At 51.8% G+C, this 23,067-nt stretch overlaps 1 protein-coding gene across 2 annotated transcripts in view; it reads left to right on the top strand.

The window, feature by feature from the left end:
• The window catches only part of ATL1 (atlastin GTPase 1), a 31,849-nt gene that overhangs the window by 5,479 nt on the left and 3,303 nt on the right, over positions 1–23,067 (top strand). The window contains exons 2-13 of one of the 2 annotated variants that reach the window (XM_058806448.1): positions 6,330–6,577; positions 7,556–7,690; positions 9,064–9,168; positions 9,355–9,405; positions 10,993–11,049; positions 13,906–13,998; positions 15,079–15,217; positions 16,408–16,535; positions 17,097–17,153; positions 17,728–17,799; positions 20,254–20,685; positions 22,433–22,447. In XM_058806448.1, coding sequence (XP_058662431.1) covers positions 6,330–6,577; positions 7,556–7,690; positions 9,064–9,168; positions 9,355–9,405; positions 10,993–11,049; positions 13,906–13,998; positions 15,079–15,217; positions 16,408–16,535; positions 17,097–17,153; positions 17,728–17,799; positions 20,254–20,685; positions 22,433–22,447 — 1,532 coding nt within the window. The remainder of the gene's footprint in view (positions 1–6,329; positions 6,578–7,555; positions 7,691–9,063; positions 9,169–9,354; positions 9,406–10,992; positions 11,050–13,905; positions 13,999–15,078; positions 15,218–16,407; positions 16,536–17,096; positions 17,154–17,727; positions 17,800–20,253; positions 20,686–22,432; positions 22,448–23,067) is intronic. The other variant, XM_058806449.1, reaches the window with a different exon arrangement.

The raw sequence follows: 23,067 nt of genomic DNA, 5'->3' as shown, positions 1-23,067 counted from the left end.
GAAGCAGACCTGGCACTGAGTGCCACACCCACCTTTCCAGAGGTGGTGACTCCACCACGTCCCTGAACAGTCCATTGCTGTTTATCTGCCATTCTTATTGCCAAATGACAGGGCTCCTTTTTCCACAACGGTTTTCTTCTCCTGTTTCTGGTGCCCTGCAGCTCCAGGGACTGTCATTGATCCATCATTTCCACAGATTGATGGCAGCTGTGGTTACAGCCAGGCTGAGGAGGTGCAGATGATTTCCTAGGTGGGCACTGTAAGTTCTGGCTCTGCCTTCCCCTTCCTTGCTGCATTTCCCAGCTCAGCAGCCCCATGTGGAAGGGGATAGCATGGCAAGAGCCTGACAGAGGGACATGTGGCACTTCCCAGGTCCCCGTGGGTCTGGTCAGTGCATGGGCAGCATTTGGTGCTTCCCCTGCTTGGATCTGGGGTTCTCTGCTTCTGTGGACATGCCAAAAATCCCAGCAGAGGTGTGAGCAGAGTAAAGGGAAGGTTGTGTGTCTGTGCCTTCAGCTGTGCCCTGGGTGCAGGAGAAGCATGGAGAGAGACTTACTTATTTATTTACAAGACCACATAGTACCAGGATAGGGAGGAATGGCTTCCCACTGCCAGAGGGCAGGGTTACATTTAGAAAAAGTTATTCCTGTGAGGGTGGGCAGGCCCTGGCACAGGGTGCCCAGAGCAGCTGTGGCTGCCCCTGGATCCCTGGCAGTGCCCAAGGCCAGGCTGGACAGGGCTGGGAGCACCCTGGGATTAGTGGAAGGTGTTATTTGTGTAAGGCTTGAAACTGGCTGGGCATTAAGATCCCTTCCAACCCAAAGCATTCCGGGATTCTGTGCCGCAACAAGGCGTGGTGAGTGTGTGTGTGTGGTTAAACCCAGCTGGGGAGGATTTGTGACCTGCTGGCCCGGAGCCTTTGGGGGTGCGGTGCAGGGTGGCTGTCACACAGGGCTTTGCCCAGCCAGGTTCCCTGCTCAGGGCCAGACACCTCGGGCAGCCCGTGCTGAGGGAATGCGTGGGGCCAGGCTCAGCTCTGGGGGTGCCTCCTTTGTGCAGCAGCAGGGCAGGGTTTGCGGGCACCACCCTGCCCTGCCTCTCCCCTGCACACCCATCGCTTCCACCCTTCATTCCCGTGTTTCCTGGTTGGCTGGATCTGCTGCCAGCCGTGGAGGGGAGGAGGGAATTCCTGCTGCATGCTCGGAGCTCCCCGCCCCTCCCAGCCTGCTCGGATCGCTGTGGCACCGGGAGATCAGGCCTCGTGTGCCAGCCCAGCCCGGCTGAGCGTGCCCAGGGCAGGGGAGATGCTCGGGGACCTGAGCTGTGGTGCAGGGCAGATAAGCTTCCTGCAAACCGCAGCTCTCTGGAGAGCATCCAGAGGGATGGAGCCTGACTGCAGCCTCTGTTCGGGGCTTGGCTCTGGTGCTCTTGGTGGCAGTGTGATATGGGATGGAAACTCCAGAAAGGAGCCACACAGATATCACTGCTGGTCACACAGATCCCCTGAGAGCTGCTGATAAGCAGCCTGACACGGTGCGTACAGGGTACTCTGTTCCAAGGAACAAGCAAGTTCAGGCTTCCCATCAAGCCTCGATTTTCTCTCCTTGCTGGTTTGTTTTCCCTGCAGTAATTTGGTTTGAATGCCCTCAGAATGGCAGCACTGCCTGGCATTGGTGTTTGTGTGTGTGTGACATCTGAGCTGGGGCTGTTTTGCCTGGAGAAGAGAAAGCTCCGGGGACACCTCACTGTGGCCTTCCAGGACTTTGAAGTGGCTTATAAAAGTGGAGAGTGACTTTGTACATGGGCAGATAGTGGTAGGACAAGGGGGAAATGATTTAAACTAAAAAAGGAGAGATTAGATTAGATATGAGGAAAAAATTCTTCTCTGTGAGGGTGAGGAGGGTGCCCAGAGCAGCTGTGGCTGCCCCTGATCCCTGGCAGTGCCCAAGGCCAGGCTGGACAGGGCTTGGAGCAGCCTGGGATGGTGGGAGGTGTCCCTGCCATGGCAGGGGGTTGAACAAGATGATTTTTAAGGTCCTTTCTAACCCAAACTCTTCTGGGATTGTGATTTCAGCAGGAGAATTGGAGGCCAGGCTGCAGCTCCTGCTTTCCACAGGAAATCCTGGGATGCAGGAGAGCCTGGGAGCAGGGCTGGCAGATTGGCCTCCTCAGGCTCTCCTCAGGCTGTGTTTGCACTGATGGTGGGACAGGGCTGTGTTTCGTGCTCTGGAATGAAATGGATTTCTTGTGCAGGCTCACACCAGGACAAGGCTGGTTCCTTTGTGGCACTCAGCATTTCTGTGACCTGTTCTTCCATGGCTGAGGGAGAGCAGGCTCCAGCAAGCACTCACCAAACATTGCATAGTTAGTGGCTTGTAATTAACTCCTAGAGAAGAATAAATTAAGTCAATTACATTAGACATGTATGTGAGTCTGCACAATGTGAAATATGCTGTTTCAATTAATTAATTTAGTCCAAAGCAAGTCTTAGACCAGTAAAAGAATTCTTTGCTTTTTTTATGCTGTCTGACAGCAAATCCTGCTCTCCTTCCCCTTCCCACTTGCAGTGGCCATATGGAAAAGTGCTGTGGCTTCCACCCCACTCGGGAATGAGCTGTTATGAAATGGGGAGAAGGATCCTGTGAATTTATCCTGTGAATTTCTGAATGAGCAGCTGGAGAATTGACGTAATTGCAGAGCCGAGAGAAAGGAGGAGTCAGCTCAGAAAAGGAGCGAAAACAGGAGTGTGTTCAGCAAAGCTGAGCTCTCCTTCCTTTCCTTTTTGGCTGCAGGAGTTTTTGCCACTGCCAGGTACAGCTTCCTTCAAGGCAAAAAACTCATTTATGGCCAGACAGACCAGTTAAAATCATTGACTCCCAGTAGTGTGCAGGCATTGTATAAAATAATCCCCGGCTCTGCAGTGGGGCAGATAATCTAACAAACAGAACCTGGAAGTTTCATCACATGGAAATATGAATATAAATATGAAAAATAAAGTTTTGTCTGCAGATGGCCTACATGAAAGAAGCAGAGGTAGGGATGAAATTAGTTCAGAGATCTGCTTAATGTAATCTCTCCTTCCTGTTGTCTCCAAGGACCTGGGGAATCAGCATATCCTGCACATAATGCTTTGTGTTGTGCAGACAGCCTGGTTCTCCTGGTGTTCAGGTGGTGGAAACAAGGATGTCCCCTAGGAGAACATGGCCACTAATGTGTCTCCCAAAATCTGTTCATGTCTGCTTAAAAAATTTACTCTCCTTCAGATGATGATGATTTGAAGGGACAGAACAATCCCTTCTCCTCTGCACTGGTTGTTGGTTCAGCTGCTGGAAAGAGCAGAGTGAGAAGAAGATGTGGAAGATCCCAGCCAGGCCCCAGGAGAGGGGATCTGTCCCCAGGAGAGGGGATCTGTCCCCAGGAGAGGGGCTCTGTCCCCAGCTGTCCCTGTGACAGGGCATGGCAGGGGACTCTCCTCAGCCCCCAGCTCTGGGAGGTCCATTCCGTTCTCTGATCAGGGGCATCCAAGGATTTGTGCCCATCCTGGTACTCTCTGCTGGTGCAGGATGAGTAAACACATAAATCATGGAATCCAGAATAGTTTGGGTTGGAAGGGACCTCAAAGTTCAGCCAGTGCCACCCCTGCCATGGCAGGGACACCTCCCACTGTCCCAGGGTGTCCAAACCCATCCAGCCTGGCCTTGGGCACTGCCAGGGATCCAGGGGCAGCCACAGCTGCTCTGGGCACCTGTGCCAGGGCCTGTCCACCCTCACAGCTGGGAATTTCTTCCTAAAATCTAATTAAATCTCTTCTCATTTAGTGTGAAGCCATTTGCCATTCCCTGGCTCCTGTCCCTCCATCCCTTGTCCCCAGTCCCTCTGCAGCTCTCCTGGAGCCCCTTCAGGCCCTGCCAGGGGCTCTGAGCTCTCCCTGGAGCCTTCTCCTCTCCAGGTGAGCACCCCCAGCTCTCCCAGCCTGCTCCAGAGCAGGGGGGCTCCAGCCCAAGTTCTGCTCCCACCTCCCTCTGTCTCTGTGCCCAAGGTGGGATTTGTCTGTCTGGGAAGGTGGCACAGCTGTTGCACCCTGGTGGCTGAGTTAGAGTCAGAAATATTTAAGTTTAATTTGATTTACAATTTTTTTCCTGCCCCCACCATGAGTCACATCCTATGCAAGGATCTCTCTACTCTCCTTTCTGTGCAGCTGGAAGAAGAAAATAAAAATAGGATGTGGCTTAGCTGAGCAGGGCTTTGGGAAACACCACAAGAGAGAGGAAGCATTTCCTTATCCTCTATATGGCCCTTGCAGCTTGGCTTAAAAACAACCTTTGGCATCTGGCTGTCCTTACCTGTTGGGAAATGTGTTTGGGGTGTTCCTCCTCTCAGAAATTTGAAATGAGGATTTTTTTAAATTTTCCTGGAGGCCCTTGTGCAGTGACACAGTGCTAGGAGGGATTTTAGTGCTGCAGTCTGGTGGAGAATCTGCTTTTCACACCATTTGGGACTTTTGTTTAGTTAAAAAACCTCCAAGCAATGGAAAGAAAAGATCTTTGTCTCTCAGCAAAGAAAGCTCACAGTATATGTCCAAGAGGCACCAGAAATCCCCTGGCAACCAGGCCTAATGATCCTGGTACTTCCTTGCAGGATCTTAGGAAATCACAAAAGTGCTGCTGTTATTTAAAATATGGAGTTACTGCTGGAGGCTTCTTTATAGAGAGGCCCAGAATGGGCAACTCCTGTTCCTCCTGATATTTATAACTTCTCTTTTAGTGTGTGCACACACAGTCCTTGTGCTTTGGAACAGCTCAGAGCTGGGTCCCCGAGGTCAGGGGCTGAAACAGAGACTGGGCAGGTTGAACTTGAGGCAAAACTTGGGGAAGTGACAGCCTGAGGCACAAACTGGGAAGTTTTTGTTGGAATGTGGGGGGAACTTTCCATCTGGCAGGGAGGTTTCAGTGGCTGTGGGTGAGCTGACTGGCACAGTAATCACCTTCAGCATCCCTTCCCTGTGCTGCAAAGTTTGGAAAGACCAGCAAAGGAAAAGTACTGGAGCCAGCCTGCTCTTTGCAAACCCCAGAGCTGCAGCTCTTAAAATGCATCTGGCTCCTGTGAGAGCCTCCTGCGAGCCCTGCACAGCCCAGGAGCTCCACGGGGAACTTGGCCATTTCCAAGTGGGAAAGGGGGCAGTGCTTGTGCTCTGTGTGTGCTTCCCACTTGGGAGCAGCAAAGTGGCTTTTAGCAGGATGGGTTTGTGTCTGCATGGCCTGATTCCTGCTGGCAGTGTCCTGGGGGATGCTCATGATGAGGCTGATGGCAGGAACAGCAGATTGCACTTGGAGCATCAGCTCAGGCTGCAGATGGAGCAGGAACGTGTTGCTACAGGAACAGCAGTGGCACAGGATACACAAAGGCAGCATCCTTGGGTAGAGCTGTGAGACCTTTGGACACCTCAGCTGGAGAGCTGCTTCTGTTTGGGTCAGCCTTCAGGGAGGACCAGAGGAGAGCAGAACCCTAGATAATGTGGTAGAAGGGATGATGAGAAGGCTTGGATTTCACTTTTCCAGCTGAGAAATGGCCAAAGGGAGGTGTTGTGGCAGGCCCTGTTTGTGTAGGGAGTTGCAGGGATCTGTTTTCCATGCAGGATAAAATCAAAGGGATGTGTTTTACCAAGGGAGGTTTCAGCAGGGAATGCTTTCCTGTGTGGGGCACAGGGTCAGATGACCCCAGAGAAGCATGGAGTCTCCACTGGGATATCTGAGGCCAGGTGCAGCAGATCTGCTCTGGATGGTGCCATTTTGGGGTGGATATTTGAGTTTTTGGATCTCTTAGCACCCTGTCCAGCCCCGCTGTCACTGACTGTCACTGTCACATTGTCTGGAAAAATCCCCTTGCCCAGGATTCTTCTCCTGGGAAGCTGAGAAGCCTCAGAGAAAAGGAAAACAATTCTTATCTCATTTGCTTCTCCTGTGTTGTGCTCACACGTGGAATGTGTTTGGAGATTGTTTACCCACAGGTGATTGTTCCATTGGATTCTGCTGGGAGTTGTTTTCACTCAATGGCCAACTGGGGCCAAGCTGTGTCAGGGCTCTGGGAAGAGTCAGGAGTTTTCATTATTATCTTTTTAGCCTTCTGTAAGTATCCTTTCTGTATTCTTTAGTATAGCTTAGTATTCTTTAATATAATATAGTATCTTAAAATAATAAATTAGAACATGAGAATGTGGAGTCAGATGTATCATTCCTGCCTCTGGGAGCCCCACAAACACAGGATCACTGACCCCTCACAGTGCAGAGGAGGCACCAAAGCCCTCTTGCTTGTTTTCCCTGTTCCCACAGGCAGCTTTGCAGACAAGACCTACGAGTGGAGCTCTGAGGAGGAGGAGTCGGTGAGGAAGGCGGGGCCGGTGCAGGTGCTCATTGTCAAGGATGATCACTCCTTCGAGCTGGACGAGGCCGCCCTGAACCGCATCCTGCTCTCCGAGGCTGTCAGGGACAAGGAGGTGGTGGCTGTGTCCGTGGCTGGGGCTTTCAGGAAAGGCAAATCCTTCCTGATGGACTTCATGCTGCGCTACATGTACAACAAGGTAAGGCTGCAGCTCAGGGCCCTTCCCAGGCCTGCTGCTCAGGGATGAGCTGGGTTTGGTGCTTTGGGAAGGCTCAAGGCTCTCATGAGTGTGGGATTCACAGAATAAAGCAGAGCAGATCCTTCCCCAGGCAGAAGTTTCTTGTGGATTCAGCTTTGGAGCAGGAATGTTCACATCTGCTGCCCTGAATCACAGAATCATTTAGGCTGGAAGATCATTGAATCCAGCTGCTAACCCAGCATCACCCTGCTCACCACTGAACCTCATCCTCAGGTGTCTTATCTGTGTGTTTTGAACACTTCCATGGATGGGCACTCCACCACTGCCCAGGGCAGCCTGTTCCAATGTGTGACCACCCTTCCAGTGAAAAAAAAAAATTCTCCTAATATCCCACCCAAACCTTTCCTGGTGTAACATCAAAATGTTTCCTTTTTTCCTGGGAGCAGAGCCAAATTCCCACCTGGCTACCCTCTCCTGTCAGGGAGTTGTGACAGTTCCCCCTGAGCCTCCTTTTCTCCCGGCTGAGCCCCTTTCCCAGCCCCTTCAGTCTCTCCTGGTGCTCCAGCCCCTTCCCAGCTCCCTCAGCCTCTCCTGGAGCTGCAGACCTTTCCCAGCTCCCTCAGCCCCTCATGGTGCTCCAGACCTTTCCCAGCTCCCTCAGCCCCTCCTGGAGCTCCAGACCCTTCCCAGCTCCCTCAGCCCCTCCTGGAGCTCCAGACCTTTCCCAGCTCCCTCAGCCCCTCCTGGTGCTCCAGACCCTTCCCAGCTCCCTCAGCCCCTCCTGGTGCTCCAGCCCCTTCCCAGCTCCGTTCCCTACCCTGGACACTCTCCAGCCCCTCCTTGTCTTTGTTGTGAGGAGCCCAAAACTGAGCCCAGGATTTGAGGTGCCTTGAGAGTGAAAGGAAAGAAAAACCTCCTTTATGGGGTTCTTAGCCCTTTTTTGCCACCTGCAGCAACTGTTTGTGTTCCTGCCTGCAGGAGGCAGTGGACTGGGTTGGGGATTACAACGAGCCCCTGACCGGGTTCTCCTGGAGGGGCGGCTCCGAGCGGGAGACGACCGGGATTCAGATCTGGAGCGAGGTGTTCCTGGTGGACAAGCCCGATGGTACCAAGGTCTGTGTGTGTCTCTGCTGCTCATTTCCCTCCTTTTCCAGTTTTTGAGACCCTCCTGCCTTGTCTTAGGTGGTTGTCCAAACCTTCCCTAAGGAAGGTTTTCAATACCGTGTCTCTGTTTAATAACAAAAGGAAGTGATATAAAAATATTTTTTTAGAGAACGTAATTTTGATAATAATTTTTAACATGGGTATTTCACAGAGCTGAAGGATGGAATGTGGTGATTTTGCATGGGAGGCATTTATGGAAGTGATGTAAAAACTTCAATGTAATTGAGAGTCTGTAGAACTGCTGGGAAGTTGTACACACCTCTGTGAAAAACACATGTTAAAGATGTGTCACAGACATCTTTTATGGAAAATCCTTTCCTTAGGATTTTTCCTCCTGAGAAGCTGAGAGGCCTCAGGAACAGAATGTAAACATTGATTATCTGCTGATGTGGAATGCAACAGGTGCATCTGGGATTGGTCTCATGTGGTTGTTTCTAATTAATGACCAATCACAGTCAGCTGGCTTGGACTTTCTGCCCAAGCCACAAACCTTTGTTATCATTCTTTGCTATTCTATTCTTAGACAGCCTTCTTTCTTCTATTCTTGTAGTATAGTTTTAATATAATATATATCATAAAATAATAAATCAGCCTTCTGAAACATGGAGTCAGATCCTCATCTCTTCCCTCAACCTGAGACCCCTGTGAACACCATCACAAAGATGGGTTTAACAAAGTGAGGTGATGTGATGTCCAAGTGTCCCTGATATGTTCTCTAAGTGTCCCTCAATTCTGGGCATCCCAGAGTTTATTTCTGTACTATTCCCAAAAATCTCGAATCTCATGTCCTTGCAAACTCCTTCCTTTCCTAGAGCAGGAGTTGTAAGGTGAAGTTTCTTCATTCAAGGTTGTCACAGTGGATTTGGAGCATCCTACCAGGAATATTTGCGTTTATCAGGAATATATGTATTTATGCACTTCAGCTCAGAGCATGGCACCCAAGTGACCCTGAGGCATTCAGGGTGTGATTCCTGACGCTGGCTGGGTGTGTTTGGGTTCAGGAGGTGCAGTTTGTGTTTGGGTTCGGGAGGTGCAGTTTGTGTTTGGGTTCGGGAGGTGCAGTTTGTGTTTGGGTTCAGGAGGTGCAGTTTGTGTTTGGTTTCTGGTGCAGACTCAGCCGGTGTCAGAGGAGCAGAGCAGTTCCCTCAGTGCCCTGCAGAGCACTGATTTTGCTGCCTGCTGGGGTCACCCTGCTGTCAGGAGTGGCTTTTGCCGTGTCCCCAGCAGTGAGGAGGCTGAGGCAGTGAGGCCCCAGCACAGCCCCCCAGCTGCCATTGCCCCCATGGCATGTGAGGAGCTGACAGGAGCTTTGTGCCCCACAGGTTGCAGTGCTGCTGATGGACACCCAGGGCACCTTTGACAGCCAGTCCACCCTCAGGGACTCAGCCACCGTGTTTGCCCTCAGCACCATGATCAGCTCCATCCAGGTAAGAAATCTGGGCTGGAGGAGTTCAGCCCCAGGAGCTACAGAGCCTGTCAGGGCTTCCTTCCTACCACTGGGACCTTGCCCTGTCCCCATGGGGATGTCACAGCTTTGGCCACACCAGCCACGTGTTAGCCCCGAGGACAGGCTGCTCTGAGTGATCTGAAGTTGGTTTTTTATTTCAATGCAGGTTTATAACTTGTCCCAGAACGTGCAGGAGGATGATCTGCAGCACTTGCAGGTAAGAGAAGCTTTGGGGTAACCTAATTGGGCATGGAGTGACCCCAGGGAATGGCTTCCACTCCTGGAGGGCAGGGTTAGGTGGAATAAAGGAAGGAATTTCTGCCTGTGAGGCCCTGGCACAGGTTTCCCAGAGAGGCTGTGGCTGCCCCATCCCTGGGAGTGCCCAAGGCCAGCTTGGATGGGAGCTGAAGCAGCCCTGGATAGTGGAAGGTGTCCCTGCCCATGGCAGGGGTTGGAACTGGGTGGGATTTCAGGTCCATTCCCAACCCAAACCTTTTTTTTCATTCTGTGATTGTGAATTACCACTGGATGTTGCCATCTGGTGCTGCCTCAGTACAGGTGACCCTCTAAGGGTGATTCCAGCCCTGACTGTTGGGGACAAGCAGCTAATGGGATTTTTGTGACACAGGTGTCCTGCCTATTTCCTGGAATTACCTCCTGCTTTCTCTTCTGTTCAGTTGATTGATTGGTTGATTAATTAATAGGTTTTTCCAGGAGCTTAAGGAAAGGAAAGAAAAGCAAAAGTCCAGCTGAAAAAATCAGCATTTGAATACTTCTGAATTATCTCAGTCCATAAATATTATTAGCAATAACACTTCTTTAACACTGAATTTATTCAGTGCAGCTCTGATCTTTCAGTTTGGATTTTAAGCCATGACTGTTTAACAAGTTGACCCATTTTTAGGCATATGTGAAACACATTATTGTGCCTTCAGTTAGAAATTAGAGTGCAGAGAGACTGGAGAGTCCTCAAACTTTGCTGCTAGGCTGATTTTGGAGTCTTTGCACAGCAGGGGTTTGCAGGGAAAGTACTTAGTTGTGAATTCATTTCCTTTCCTTCCTGGAGTGTTTGCAGGGAGCAGGGCTCCAGCAGCCCCTGGAGCACGAGGAGTTTCTGGTTGGTGTGAAACCAGCAGCAAGCAGCTGATCTGAGCCATTTCCCACAGATTTGGCAGGCAGCAGCTCCAGGCTGGGATCTCTCACATGAGAGCTCAGCAGGGTGATGGTTCCACAGCAGCTCCCTGTGCCTCTGGGATGTCAGCTGGGAGCCCAGAGCCTCTTTGTGTCTGGTGTTGCTCACTCATAAACATCCCCTGCTGCTCCAGGGAATCAGAGGATTCCCCCCAGGGATCACTGATCAGCTCCTGGCCCTGCCCAGACCCCACCAACCCCACCCTGGGCATCCCTGGCAGTGCTGTCCCAACCCCCCTGCAGCTCTGGCGTGCCCTGGGCAGTGCCAGCACCCTCTGGGGCAGGAACATTCCCTGAGATCCATCCTGACCCTGGGAGGAGACTCAGGGCCAGGTTTTGGGGTGTGAAATGAGGGTGCCGTGGGCTCAGAGCAGCACTGACCCCACTGTTTGTGTTTTCCAGTCCCTTACATTTCTTACTCGTGACTGGAGCTTCCCTTATGAGTTTTCCTATGGATCTGATGGTGGTGCAAGATTCTGAGGAGAGGAGCTGGCCTGGCTCAGCTCCAGCCTCCCCCTGGGTCCTGTCCCTGTCACAGAGCTCAGTGCTGCTGTCCCTGTGTCCCACAGTGCCAAACTCACTCTCCTGTCCTGTCCTTTCCTTCTCCTTCCAGCTTTTCACCGAGTATGGCCGGCTGGCCATGGAGGAGACGTTCCAGAAGCCGTTCCAGGTGAGTCCCAGCGCCCTGGGCTGCTCGTGTGTCCCGCTGCCTTCGCCACGAGGTGTCACTGCAGTTTGCAGCGTGGGAGGAGCTGGCACTGCCTGGGGATCGCTCAACTGCTCCAAGGAAGGCCTTTGTGCTTCCAAATACATCCAAAATACCTCTTTTTTTTTCCTCCCTCACCCCCTGCCTTGCCAAGAGCTCTGCCCTGTCCTGCCAGGCTTGGAAAGCAGCTTGTGTTGCTGCAGGTTTGTCAGGAACTCTGCCCAGCCTTTGTTCTGAGAGGGTTGAACTCACCTGCCCTGGGAATCCCTGCTCCTGGCCAAATGAGAGGATAAGGATTAGCAGAGCTGTGGGAAAACTCGGTGTGAGTGGGGTTTTAGCTTCAAATTAGGGACATCTGTTCATCCTTCTGCTCCCCAGCCTGGGAAAAGCTGGTGGTAAAATAAAGAGAGAGCATTGGGCATTCACAGTAGGTGAGGTTGGTTCCTGTTTTTAGAGACACAGAAATGTTTTGATTAGGAAGTTCACAAACCCTCACCCAACCTAAAATAATACCCAGCAGAGAACAAAGCATGCTGTAGAAATCCAGAGAGTAATTGGGAATGAGTTACAGCTATTTTACGTTTGCTTTCCCACATAAAAAGAGAATTGTTGTCCTGGAAGGACTTGAGGGGTTTATAAGGTGTCTGTGGTCAGGAAGTGGAAATAAAATTAAAAAGTTAAAAAATACAACAAATGGACAAATTGAGATTTTTCAGGTGTATTGGATTCTGTTGTGATAAATGGTAAAAATATATGACAGGCAAGAGCCTGAAGAATGTTGTAACATAGTACAGCAAAAAGCCAGACATTAAATAAATATTCCTGCTCCTTATTTAAATACTGGGGGCTAATGTAGCCAAATATTCCAGTGAAACTGAGATACTTCCCACTCCATCAGTGAAAAGGAGGCTGTGAGGGGAGACTTAAACATGCTTAACTCATTAGGGCTGGATAAGAGGCTCTGATTTTCCCAAACACTGTAAATGCTGTCAAGGCACAGTTTGTGGATGGAGAGTCTTGTCAAACAATCCCATTATCAGTTTTTGAAAGAGCTGGGCTGATAAAGGTAACTCTCACCATGATCCATTGCCTTCTGTCAGCCTTATCTCTCCAGGATGCTGATGGAAAGCAAATGAAGTCAGCATTGTCTGGTTTAATCCATAGTTAATGGATTAAAAACTCATTAACTGATAGATGCCCGAGCACGCTGAACTAATTGGAACTAATTGTGGGGAATCATCATCCTTCAGAAGTGTTTCCTTGGGATCCCCCCAGGCTCAATGTCATCTTCATGAATGATCAGGGGGAAATGATCAAACTGGGAACCCTTGTAGGTGTGACAGATGTGGCAGAGGGGTCAGTGGTGCTGTGGCCAGGTGAGAAATGATCTCCTGTCTGCATCCAGCATGGGCTGCTTCCTGCAGAACCTGTTTGGAATGTGGCAGGGTGGATGGGAAAGCAGGAAAAAAGGAGGATGAGGAGGTGCTGGCAGAGTTTTTCCAGAGCAGCTGTGGCTGCCCCTTGATCCCTGAGAGTGTCCAAGACCAGGCTGGACAGGGCTTGGAGCCACCTGGGATGGTGCAGGTGTCCCTGCCATGGCACTTTTAAGGTCCCTTCCAGCCCAAACCATCCTGGGATTCTCCAAGTTGCGATGGTGAATAAATGCAGTGGCACTGATCCTGCTGGAAGGGAAGGGAAATGAGACTTGGCAGTGGAAAATTCACATTTCCCTTTGTCTCCCTCCTCTCCTCACACTGAGGAGCCCTCACCAGAGGCAGGCCCTGAAAGTGGAGCCTTCTCAAAGGCAGTGGTAAGCACAGCCTGTCTGGAACAATTTTACTTCAGGAAAAAAAAAAAAAAAATCCAAATTCAAGGCATGCATCATGTGTTTGTGGAAAAGTCCTAAGCATGGGCATGTCTCTGAAGCATCTCTGGTGTTTGAGAACAGCATGTCCTGAACCAGCTCACTGGGTGCACTCACTGTGGCTTCTCCTGCAGTTCAAAAAGGCCAACTCACTGTTCTCTCCTCTTTTTTTAACTTTTTCTGATGTTTTATGAAAGAGAAATAGCAAGAATATTTCCCCTCCCTCCATTAGATTTTTGTTCTAAACATAGATAAACTTTAGGGAAATTCCAGTGAAATGGGTTCCACTTGCTGAGCTGTTTATCCCTGTTCCTGAGAGGAACTCTGGCACCTCTGCCAGGCCCTCCTGGGCTTTGGCATTCAGGATTTCCCCCTCCAAACCCTTTATTTCCTACATGGGATCTTGTACAGATGAGGCAGTGGAGACCTCATTTTTTTCTGAAAACTTAATTTTTTTTTGAAGATTCAAAGTTGACCGTTCTGGTATTTATTTATTTATTGCCCAGGAACTTTGAATGCCTCAATAAAGATTACAAAAGCCAATGATTTCTTATTCACCCTCATTCCTCTGCATCTGCTTCTCATTAAAAGTCTGTCTGGAAGACTGCCCAGTGAAAAAGGCTGAAAAAATGAGCCTGTAGAATTCCCATAGGATGGAACTAAATGTGGCTGGGATTAGGGAGCTTGCTGCCTTTTGTCCTGGTTAGCAGCAATCCCTTTTCTTGGGCACTTTGGGTGATTGATGTTCTCCCAGCCAGGGACTCAAACTGGTGCAGAAATTTGGGGCTGGGACAGTGGGGTGATCTCAGTCCCTGCACCTGGGACCTCTCATTTCCACCAGGAAAGGTGGGAGATGCTGCTGGGGCTGGGAGGAGACTCAGGGCCAGGTTTTGGTGTGTGAAATGAGGGTGCTGTGGGCTCAGAGCAGCACTGACCCCATTGTTTGTGTTTTCCAGTCCCTCATATTCCTTGTTCGTGACTGGAGCTTCCCTTATGAATTCTCCTATGGATCTGATGGGGGTGCAAGGTTTTTGGAGAAGCGACTGAAGGTATGTTTTGCCTGCTCTGGGTTCTGGATAGTGGAAGGGATGATCTTCAAGGCCCTTTCCACCCTGATCCACTCTGTGATTCCATGATTTTCCTGTTCAGCTTCATGGCCTCAGCCCTGGAGGTCAGCTGTGAGCTGCAGTGCAGGTTATGGTCACACCCAGAGCCTTAAAATGCCACAAGGGGCATTTGGGGAGGGTGGATTTCCCAGAGGAGCCATTTGGGGAGGGGGAATTTCCAGAGGAGGCATTTGGGGAGGGTGAATTTCCAGAGGAGCCATTTGGGGAGGGGGAATTTCCAGAGGAGCCATTTGGGGAGGGTGGATTTCCCAGAGGAGCCATTTGGGGAGGGGGAATTTCCTGGCCATGTTCAGGGTTCTGCCCAAGCCCAGCTCCCTGGAACTCTCTGGGAGAGCCCAAAGCAGTGGGAGTCAGCAGATTCCCAAGAGACTGGGAATGATGCTTTAGTAATTAGGGAGTTGGACAATCAAAATGATGGGCAAGGGCTGCTTGGGATCAGTCAGGAAATGCATGGCTGATCTGGTAGTGGAGAGACCTAATTATATGTGAGACAAGCAAGGCCCTGGTGGGAAATCCCAAATGTTTTTGTGTTCCAGTCATCCATGGCCACGTGCAATTCCCAGATGATGGTAACGTGCTCCAGGGCATGTGGGCAGAGATACTCCAGTTCCTTCTCTTTGTCCTCATGCCTGTGGAATCCTCTCCTTTCCCCCACAGTGTGGAGTACCCTGTGCTCCTGCCAGCTTTATCCCAGTATTCCTATCAGAAGGAAACTCAAACTGTGGGAAGTAGATGGGCAGCACCAGCTCTTCTCTCTGGTGACCACTGGCAGAACCTGAGGGAAGAGCTGGAGCTGTGCCAGGGGAGTGTAACTGGATATTAGGGAAGGGTTCTTCATCCAGAGGGTGCCCCAGGGAATGGTGACATTCCCGAGGCTGCCCGAGCTCCAGGAGCTGCCAGGGATGCCCAGGGTGGGATTGCTGGGGAGTCTCTGCAGGGCTGGGCTCTGCTCCTTGTGGGCACATCCAGCTGAGGATATTCTGTGCTTCCCTGTCTCCACAGGTGTCAGGCAACCAGCACGAGGAGCTGCAGAATGTCAGGAAGCACATCCACTCCTGCTTCACCAAAATCTCCTGCTTCCTCTTACCCCACCCCGGCCTCAAAGTCGCCACCAACCCCAATTTCGATGGAAAACTCAAAGGTACAAAGGCAGAGCTCTGCTTTCTACCCTGATTCCTTGGAAACCCTGGCAGACTGTCCTGATTGTTCCTGAAACCCCCAAAAGTGTTTTCCATGAAAAACCTCCTGGGAGAGCAGTTGGATCCCCCTCCCAGTGCTGTTCACACTCCCTTCTGCTTCTCCCCAGTGCAGCAGACCAATGTGGAGGGAGAAAAGGTTGCTATACCAGTGACAGGAATACTGGGAAGGGCAGGGATGACTCTGGATGTTTGTGGATGTGGTGTTAAAGCTGCAGGAAATTCCTGTGCCTCACCTGCACAGGCAGAGCCTGCTTGCTGCAAGGCTGCTGCCTGTGCTGGGTGAAAGGCTGGTTCCACAAGCTCTCAGAACAGTTATTTCCCTTTGAAAAGCTTTCCAGGGAATATTTAATCTGCCTTGACTTATCTGATCAGTGGTTTCCCTACAGGGCAGGCTTGGTTCAGCAGGTTAAAAACAAGAGAGAAGGAGAAGAGAGCTGTGGTGAGATTCTCCACCCCAAAAGGAGCCACATGCTGGGGATATTTTTAGGTGTTTGTTGTAAGCTCCTCACCAGCGTGGCTGGTTCCAGGCTGCTGCAATCTTAGCAATAAAGTGGACCATTAACTACTAAAATTAAATTAGCAAGCAAAGATGTGAGTTTTCCCCTGGTTTTGTCTGGCTCAGACTTGCTCTGTGCAGAGCAGGAGGGACAGCAAGGCAGCAGGAGGGAGATGTGCTGGGGGAAACTGAGCTGAGCCCTGGAGCTCCCCCTTCATCTCAGGTGCTGAGAGTGTGGAACAATTGCTGTGTGCAGACAGGAGCTGTCAGCAGCTGCTTGACACAATTTTCTTGTTGCCTCAGAGCTCTACTCAGCTTTTTGTGCTCTGGTGGAAAAAATGTGGGGGATTTTCCCTGCTTTCCAAATTCCTGGCTGTTGCATTGATTTTTTTTCTGCCTTCAGTCCTATACAGTTGAATTTAATGGAAACACCAAAAACCCCACCTGAGAGCTTTGTCCAAATCCCCCTGGAGCTCTGGGCAGCCTTGGGGTTGTGCCCATTCCCAGTTCCTTCCACCCTCTGGGAGAAGGACCTTCCATGGCAGGGGACTGGAACATGATGGTCTTTAATGTCCTTTCCAACCCAAACTATTCTGGGACTCTGTGATGCCTCTTTTTTTCCTTTTTTTTCCCCAGAAATAGATGATGAGTTCATCAAGAACTTGAAGATTTTGATTCCTTGGCTCCTTAGTCCTGAGAACCTGGATGTTAAGGAGATCAATGGCAACCACATCACCTGTCGAGGCCTTGTGGAGTATTTTAAGGTATTTATTTCAGAAAAAGTGGATTTATTCCTGTTAAAGGGGAAAGCAGCAGCAGGCAGGAGCAGTGACAGTCCTGACTCACTGCAGCAGAGGGCAAACACCTCATGGTCATTTATTTGACCACACAACAAGCCCAGAGAGTGGGAGGAGCTGTTTCCCTTTCCTGGAGAATTGAGGGCTGGAGGGGGATAAGCTGAGGGCTGTATTCCAGTTGCCTTTGGAAAAAGCTTATTTTTGTTGTCATGGCTACTGGGACATTTCCATGAGAGACATTGGTGAGTAATTCTCACCACCCACTCCCAGGGCTACCTTGGCTCCTTCTCCTGCAGGGAAGGGACAGAGGTAGGTGCAGATCCTTTGGGAGGGACACTGGGAGTGAGAGGAGGAGGGAGAGCTCCAGTGACTGACCCAAGGAGTGGCATTATCTGACCAAAGCCATCTTGTGCTGGAGCATCCTCCTCTTCCCTGCCTCTGAATCCTGTCTGGAGCTTGGTGGGGGTGGCTGCTGTAGCTCCTGTGTGCTGCATTCCACATGATTCCCTTTTCCCTGCTCTTTTCCAGGCCTACATCAAGATCTACCAAGGGGAGGAGCTGCCACACCCCAAGTCCATGCTGCAGGTAGGTGTGAGTGGGAGCTGTGGGAATTCCTGCTCTGGAATTGCCAATAATTCCCAGGAATTGGCAGAGGTGTCCAGCACAGTGGGGCTGCTGGGACTTTATTCCAAATGCCTCAGTGTAACCACCCAAGGGAAGAGTTTGGCATCAGGAGCCTGACCTGGCTGAGCAATCCCAGCTGGGATGGGCTCTGGGGAGTTGCTGGCTGCACACAGCCCCAGCCAGCTCAGCTGAATGTGTCCCTGCAGGTGAATGGCATCCTAGGGGCCACACAGGGAGGGGACACATGGAGGTGGCTGCCAGAGCCAGCTGGGAGTGCAGCTGGAGCTGTTTATTTGTGGCTGAGCCTTTTATCTCTTTCCTTGCTGCTTCCCACAGCTGAAGCCAGAGTTTTTGTAGCTCTGGCTTGGAGGGGAGGAATCCTCTCTTCATGCAGGATGTGTGAATATGGGATGAGCTTATTTGGGGTTGGTTGGAGGCTGATTCTGGGTGCCACACACATGTCCTGGCTGTGTCACTTGCACAGCTTAGCCCTGCCCTTCTGCACCTAAATGTTTTGTCCCTTCTGCCCTTACAGGCCACAGCAGAAGCCAACAATTTAGCAGCAGTTGCCACTGCCAAAGACACCTACAGCAGGAGGATGGAAGAGGTGGGTGGTGATGAGTGTGCCCCTTCCTGCCCCTGTGTCCTGGCTCTCCTGTCTTAGATTTATGGAATCCCAGAAGGGTTTGGGTTGGAAGGGACCTTAAAGCCCACCCAGTGCCACCCCTGCCATGGCAGGGACACCTCCCACTGTCCCAGGGTGCTCCAAGCCTTGGGCACTGCCAGGGATCCAGGGGCAGCCACAGCTGCTCTGGGCACCCTGTGCCAGGGCCTCACCACCCTCACAGCCAGGAATTCCTTCCCAAACCCTAACCCCTAGTCCCTAACCCTAATTTTAGATTTTTCCTGTGTCAACAGTGATGTTTCAGGAATGATTTCTGTGTATAAGGAGTAACATTTCAGGGATGATTCCACTGTGTCGAGAGTGGTTTCAGCATGTCATGAGTGACAGTTCAGGAGTGATTTTCCCATTTTATTTCCCTGATTTTATTAGGAGTGCCATTTCAGGAGTGATTTCACTGTGTCAGCAGTGATGTTTCAGGAGGGATTTCTGTGTATAAGGAGTGACATGCCAGGGGTGATTTCCCTGTTTCAGCAGTGATTTTCCTGTGTCACAAGTGCCATTTCAGGAGTGATTTTCTCGTGTCAGGAGTGACATTTCAGGGATGATTTCACCATTTCAAGAGTGATTTCCCTGTGTTAGCAGTGGCATTTCAGGAGTGATTTCTGTGTATAAGGGATGATTTTCCTGTGTCAGAAATGCCATTTCAGGAGTGATTTCCCTGTGTCAGAAATGCCATTTCAGGAGTGATTTCCCTGTGTCAGCAGTGATGTTTCAGGAGTGATTTCCATGTATAAGCAGTGACACCTCAGTGATGATTTCCCTTTATCAACAGTGACATCTCAGTGATGCCAGCAGTAATTTCCCTGTATCAGCAGTGCCATTTCTGGGATGATTTCCCTGTGCCAGTAGTGATTCCCTGTGTCAGGTTTGATTTCCCTGTGTTATCAGTGCCATGTCAGGGATGACTTCCCTGTGTCAGGGATGATTTCCCTGTATCAGCAGTGCCATCTCAGGGATGATTTCCCTGTATCAGCAGTGATTTCTATGTATAAGCATTGACATCTCAGTCATGATTTCCCTGTATCAACAATGACATTTCAGTGATGATTTCCCCATGTCAGGGTGATTCCCCTGTGCCAGCAGTGATATCTCAGTGATGATTTCCCTCTATCAGCAGTGCCATGTGAGGGGTGATTTCCCTGTGCCAGCAGTGATTTCCCTGTATCAGGGATGATTTCCCTGTGCCATCAGTGCCATGTCAGAGATGATTTCCCTGTGTCAGCAGTGCCATCTCAGGGATAATTTCCCCATACCAGCAGTGATTTCCGTGCACCAGCAGTGCCATCCTGGCAGTGCCATGTCAGAGATGATTTCCCTGTGTCAGAGATGATTTCCCTGTATCAACAGTGACATCAGTGATGATTTCCCTGTGCCAGCAGTGATTTCCCTGTGCTATCAGTGCCATCTCAGTGATGATTTCCCTGTGTCAGCAGTGCCATTTCAGGAGTGATTTTCCTATGTCAGGGGTGATTTCCCTGTATTAACAGTGACATCTCAGTGATGATTTCCCTGTATCAGCAGTAACATGTGAGGGATGATTTCCCCATGCCAGCATTGCCATCCCAGCAGTGCCATTTCAGTGATGATTTCCCCATGTCAGTGATGATTTCCCCATGTCAGTGATGGTTTCCCTGTGTCAGTGATGGTTTCCCTGTGTCAGGGATGATTTCCCTGTATCAGTGATGGTTTTCCTATCTCAGTGATGGTTTTCCTATCTCAGTGATGATTTCCCCGTTTCAGTGATGGTTTCCCTATCTCAGTGATGGTTTCCCTATCTCAGTGATGGTTTCCCTATCTCAGTGATGATTTCCCAATGTCAGTGATGATTTCCCAGTGTCAGGGATGGTTTCCCTATCTCAGTGATGATTTCCCAGTGTCAGTGATGATTTCCCCATGTCAGGGATGATTTCCCCATCTCAGTGATGATTTCCCAGTGTCAGGGATGGTTTCCCTATCTCAGTGATGATTTCCCAGTGTCAGGGATGATTTCCCCATGTCAGTGATGATTTCCCAGTGTCAGGGATGATTTCCCCATCTCAGTGATGATTTCCCCATGTCAGGGATGATTTCCCAGTGTCAGGGATGATTTCCCCATGTCAGGGATGATTTCCCAGTGTCAGTGATGATTTCCCAGTGTCAGGGATGATTTCCCCATGTCAGGGATGATTTCCCAGTGTCAGTGATGATTTCCCAGTGTCAGGGATGATTTCCCCATCTCGGTGATGATTTCCCCATGTCAGGGATGATTTCCCAGTGTCAGGGATGATTTCCCCATCTCGGTGATGATTTCCCAGTGTCAGGGATGGTTCCCCCATCTCAGCAATGATTCCCAGAGCCGCCCCCTCAGTCCCTCCGTCCCTGCCCGTGTTCCCGCAGGTGTGCGGGGGGGACAAGCCCTTCCTGGCGCCCAGCGACCTGCAGGCGCGGCACTCGGAGCTGCGGGAGGAGGCGGTGCGGCTGTTCCGCGGCGTCAAGAAGATGGGAGGGGAGGAGTTCAGCCGGCGCTACCTGCAGCAGCTGGAGGCCGAGATCGACGAGCTCTACATCCAGTACATCAAGCACAACGACAGCAAGAACATCTTCCACGCCGCCCGCACCCCGGCCACGCTCTTCGTCGTCATCTTCATCACCTACGTGCTGGCCGGCGTCACCGGCTTCATTGGCTTGGACATCATAGCCAGCCTGTGCAACATGATCCTGGGCTTGACACTTATCACACTCTGTACCTGGGCTTATATCAGATACTCTGGGGAGTACAGAGAACTGGGAGCTGTAATAGACCAAGTGGCTGCAGCCTTGTGGGACCAGGTAGGATAAAGAGCTTTTGATTTCCAAAAAATGACACCAAAAGTGGCCTCCCTGCGCCCTGCTGGGTTGGTTGGGTTTTTAAGCATTGAGTTTCCTGGGGGTTTTCCTCCCCCTTTGAGATGGTTTTGGTTTTTAGGGTTGTTAGATCAGTGCAGGGGCACCTTCCCAGTTTTAATTGAAGTTTTTATCTGTTCCTTAGAGCTTCCAGATGGGGAGAGCAGGGGCAGAGGAGTTGTTGCAGATGAGTTTGTGCAGTTTGTTGTAAGGGGGAGCTCACAGGGCTGCCCAGTGGCTGCAGCACAGGGGGGTGAGCGAGGCTGGAGCTGTCCCTGAGCCCCCAGTTCTGTGCAGTGTGGAAAACAAGCTTGTGTAGAGCTGAGAAAACTCCCAGCAAGCTCTTTGGTTCTGCCTCTTTCTTTCCTCCAGCTGCGGTTTTGTGGGGCCCTGTGGGGTTGGGCAGCTCTGGGGGAGGATCCTGCTGTGTGTGCTTGGTGTGTGCATGGCTGTGGCTGTCAGAGAGGAGCAGCCAGGGCTCTGTCCTGCTTCAGGGCTGGGGTTTGGGCTGTGCCTGCTTCAGGGCAGGGGTTTGGGCTGTGCCTGCTTCAGAGCAGGGGTTTGGGCTGTGCCTGCTTCAGGGCAGGGATTTGGGCTGTGCCTGCTTCAGGGCAGGGGTTTGGGCTGTGCCTGCTTCAGGGCAGGGCTTTGGGCTGTGCCTGCTTCAGGGCAGGGATTTGGGCTGTGCCTGCTTCAGGGCAGGGGTTTGGGCTGTGCCTGCTTCAGAGCAGGGGTTTGGGCTGTGCCTGCTTCAGGGCAGGGCTTTGGGCTCTTCTCTGCTTCAGGGCTGGGGTTTGGGCTGTGCCTGCTTCAGGGCAGGGCTTTGGGCTCTTCTCTGCTTCAGAGCAGGGGTTTGGGCTGTCCCTGCTTCAGGGCAGGGCTTTGGGCTGTCCCTGCTTCAGGAGAGGGGTTTGGGCTCTCCCAGCTCTGCCAGAGGTCGAGGCCAGATCTTGGCTGTGCCAGTTTTGGCACCAGACCCTGATTTCCCACTGCAGGAAAGGGAAAGCCCACAGAGACTCCCCCTGAGCCCTGCTGCCCATCCAGGGGCACACTCCCACAGGCTGCAGTGCCCTCCTGCTCTTCCCCTGCAGAGCTGGAGCAGCTCCTGGATCCCCCAGGAGCCATGCCAGCCCTGAGTTCTGGCAGGGAGGGCCCTTCTCCTCCACCAGAGAGGTTTTCATGGGAAACAGGCACATTCCTGCTGCCCATGCAGCTTTGGGGCAAAGAGAGGCAGCACTGAGTGATGTTCCTCCATCCCAGAGCTGGCCAGTGGTGCTGTCCCAGCTGGGTTCATCCTGTCCCCAGCCCCCAAGTGTCCCTTTGCCCAGGGACCCTGCCCAGGAGCCTTTGGGATGTGCTGGAATGTTCCATCCCAGGGCAGGAGCAATGGGAATTCAGCAGGAACAGGAGCCAGGCAGCAGAAGGTGCTGCCCCATTGCACCACATCCAGCTGGGGGAAAGCAAACAGGGAAAGTGCCTGGAGCTGTCCTGGCTCCCACAGGCCCTGGGGCTTCCCAAGAAAAGGGAAGGTGCTCCCAGGAAGGGTTTGTGGCACAGGGGAGCTGCTGTGACCCTGGCAGTGGGAGCAGAGCAGGGATTTGGGGTGAGCAGCCCCGGGATGAGCTGCCATGGACACTGAGATCCACAGAGCTGTTTCTCTCTCTTTCTGTCCCCCTTGCCCTGCCTCTCCCAGGGAAGCACCAACGAGGTAAGTGGCTCCTGCTCCCTGCATGCTGCCAGCCCTGGCCCCGAGAGCTCCCTGGGGCTGCTGGGGATGGATGGGAGCCAGAGGGCTCGGGCAGCAGCTCTGGGGCTGGGGAGGGTGTGGGTGTGGGCACTGCCCTGCAGGAGCCGGGTGGGACAGAGATCTGGCTGGGGATGGCAGGGCACGACTGGGATTTTCAGCTTTGTCCCATCAGCTGTTTGCAATTCTCCTGCTGTGCCCGGAGGTCAGACCCAACCCCAAGCCCAGATTGTCGTGGTGCAGGCAGGGAGAGCTGGGGAGCCCCCAGGGCTGGGCAGGCCTCTCAGTGCTGCTGGAATTGCTGGGGGCGCTGTTTGTGGGGAAAACCAGCCCGTGTTGGATTGAGTGCAGAGCACAGAGTTCATCATCCCCAGCACCCCCTGGGGCACAGGCAATGGAATCCTGCTCTGAGGGGAAATGCTCCTGCCCAGCCCTCCAGGAACAGGAAAACCTGGATGGGACAGGGACATCGTGCCCCACTCAGTGAGACCCTGAGAGCTGCCTGCAGCAGGAGGGGCTGGAGCTGCTGGAACAGGGACAGAGGAGCCACAGGAGCCAGGCTGGGAGAGCTGGGGGTGCTCCCC

The sequence above is a fragment of the Ammospiza caudacuta genome, chromosome 6, assembly GCF_027887145.1.
Source record: "Ammospiza caudacuta isolate bAmmCau1 chromosome 6, bAmmCau1.pri, whole genome shotgun sequence".
Taxonomy (NCBI): domain Eukaryota; kingdom Metazoa; phylum Chordata; class Aves; order Passeriformes; family Passerellidae; genus Ammospiza; species Ammospiza caudacuta.
This window is presented reverse-complemented; position numbering and strand designations above follow the sequence as displayed.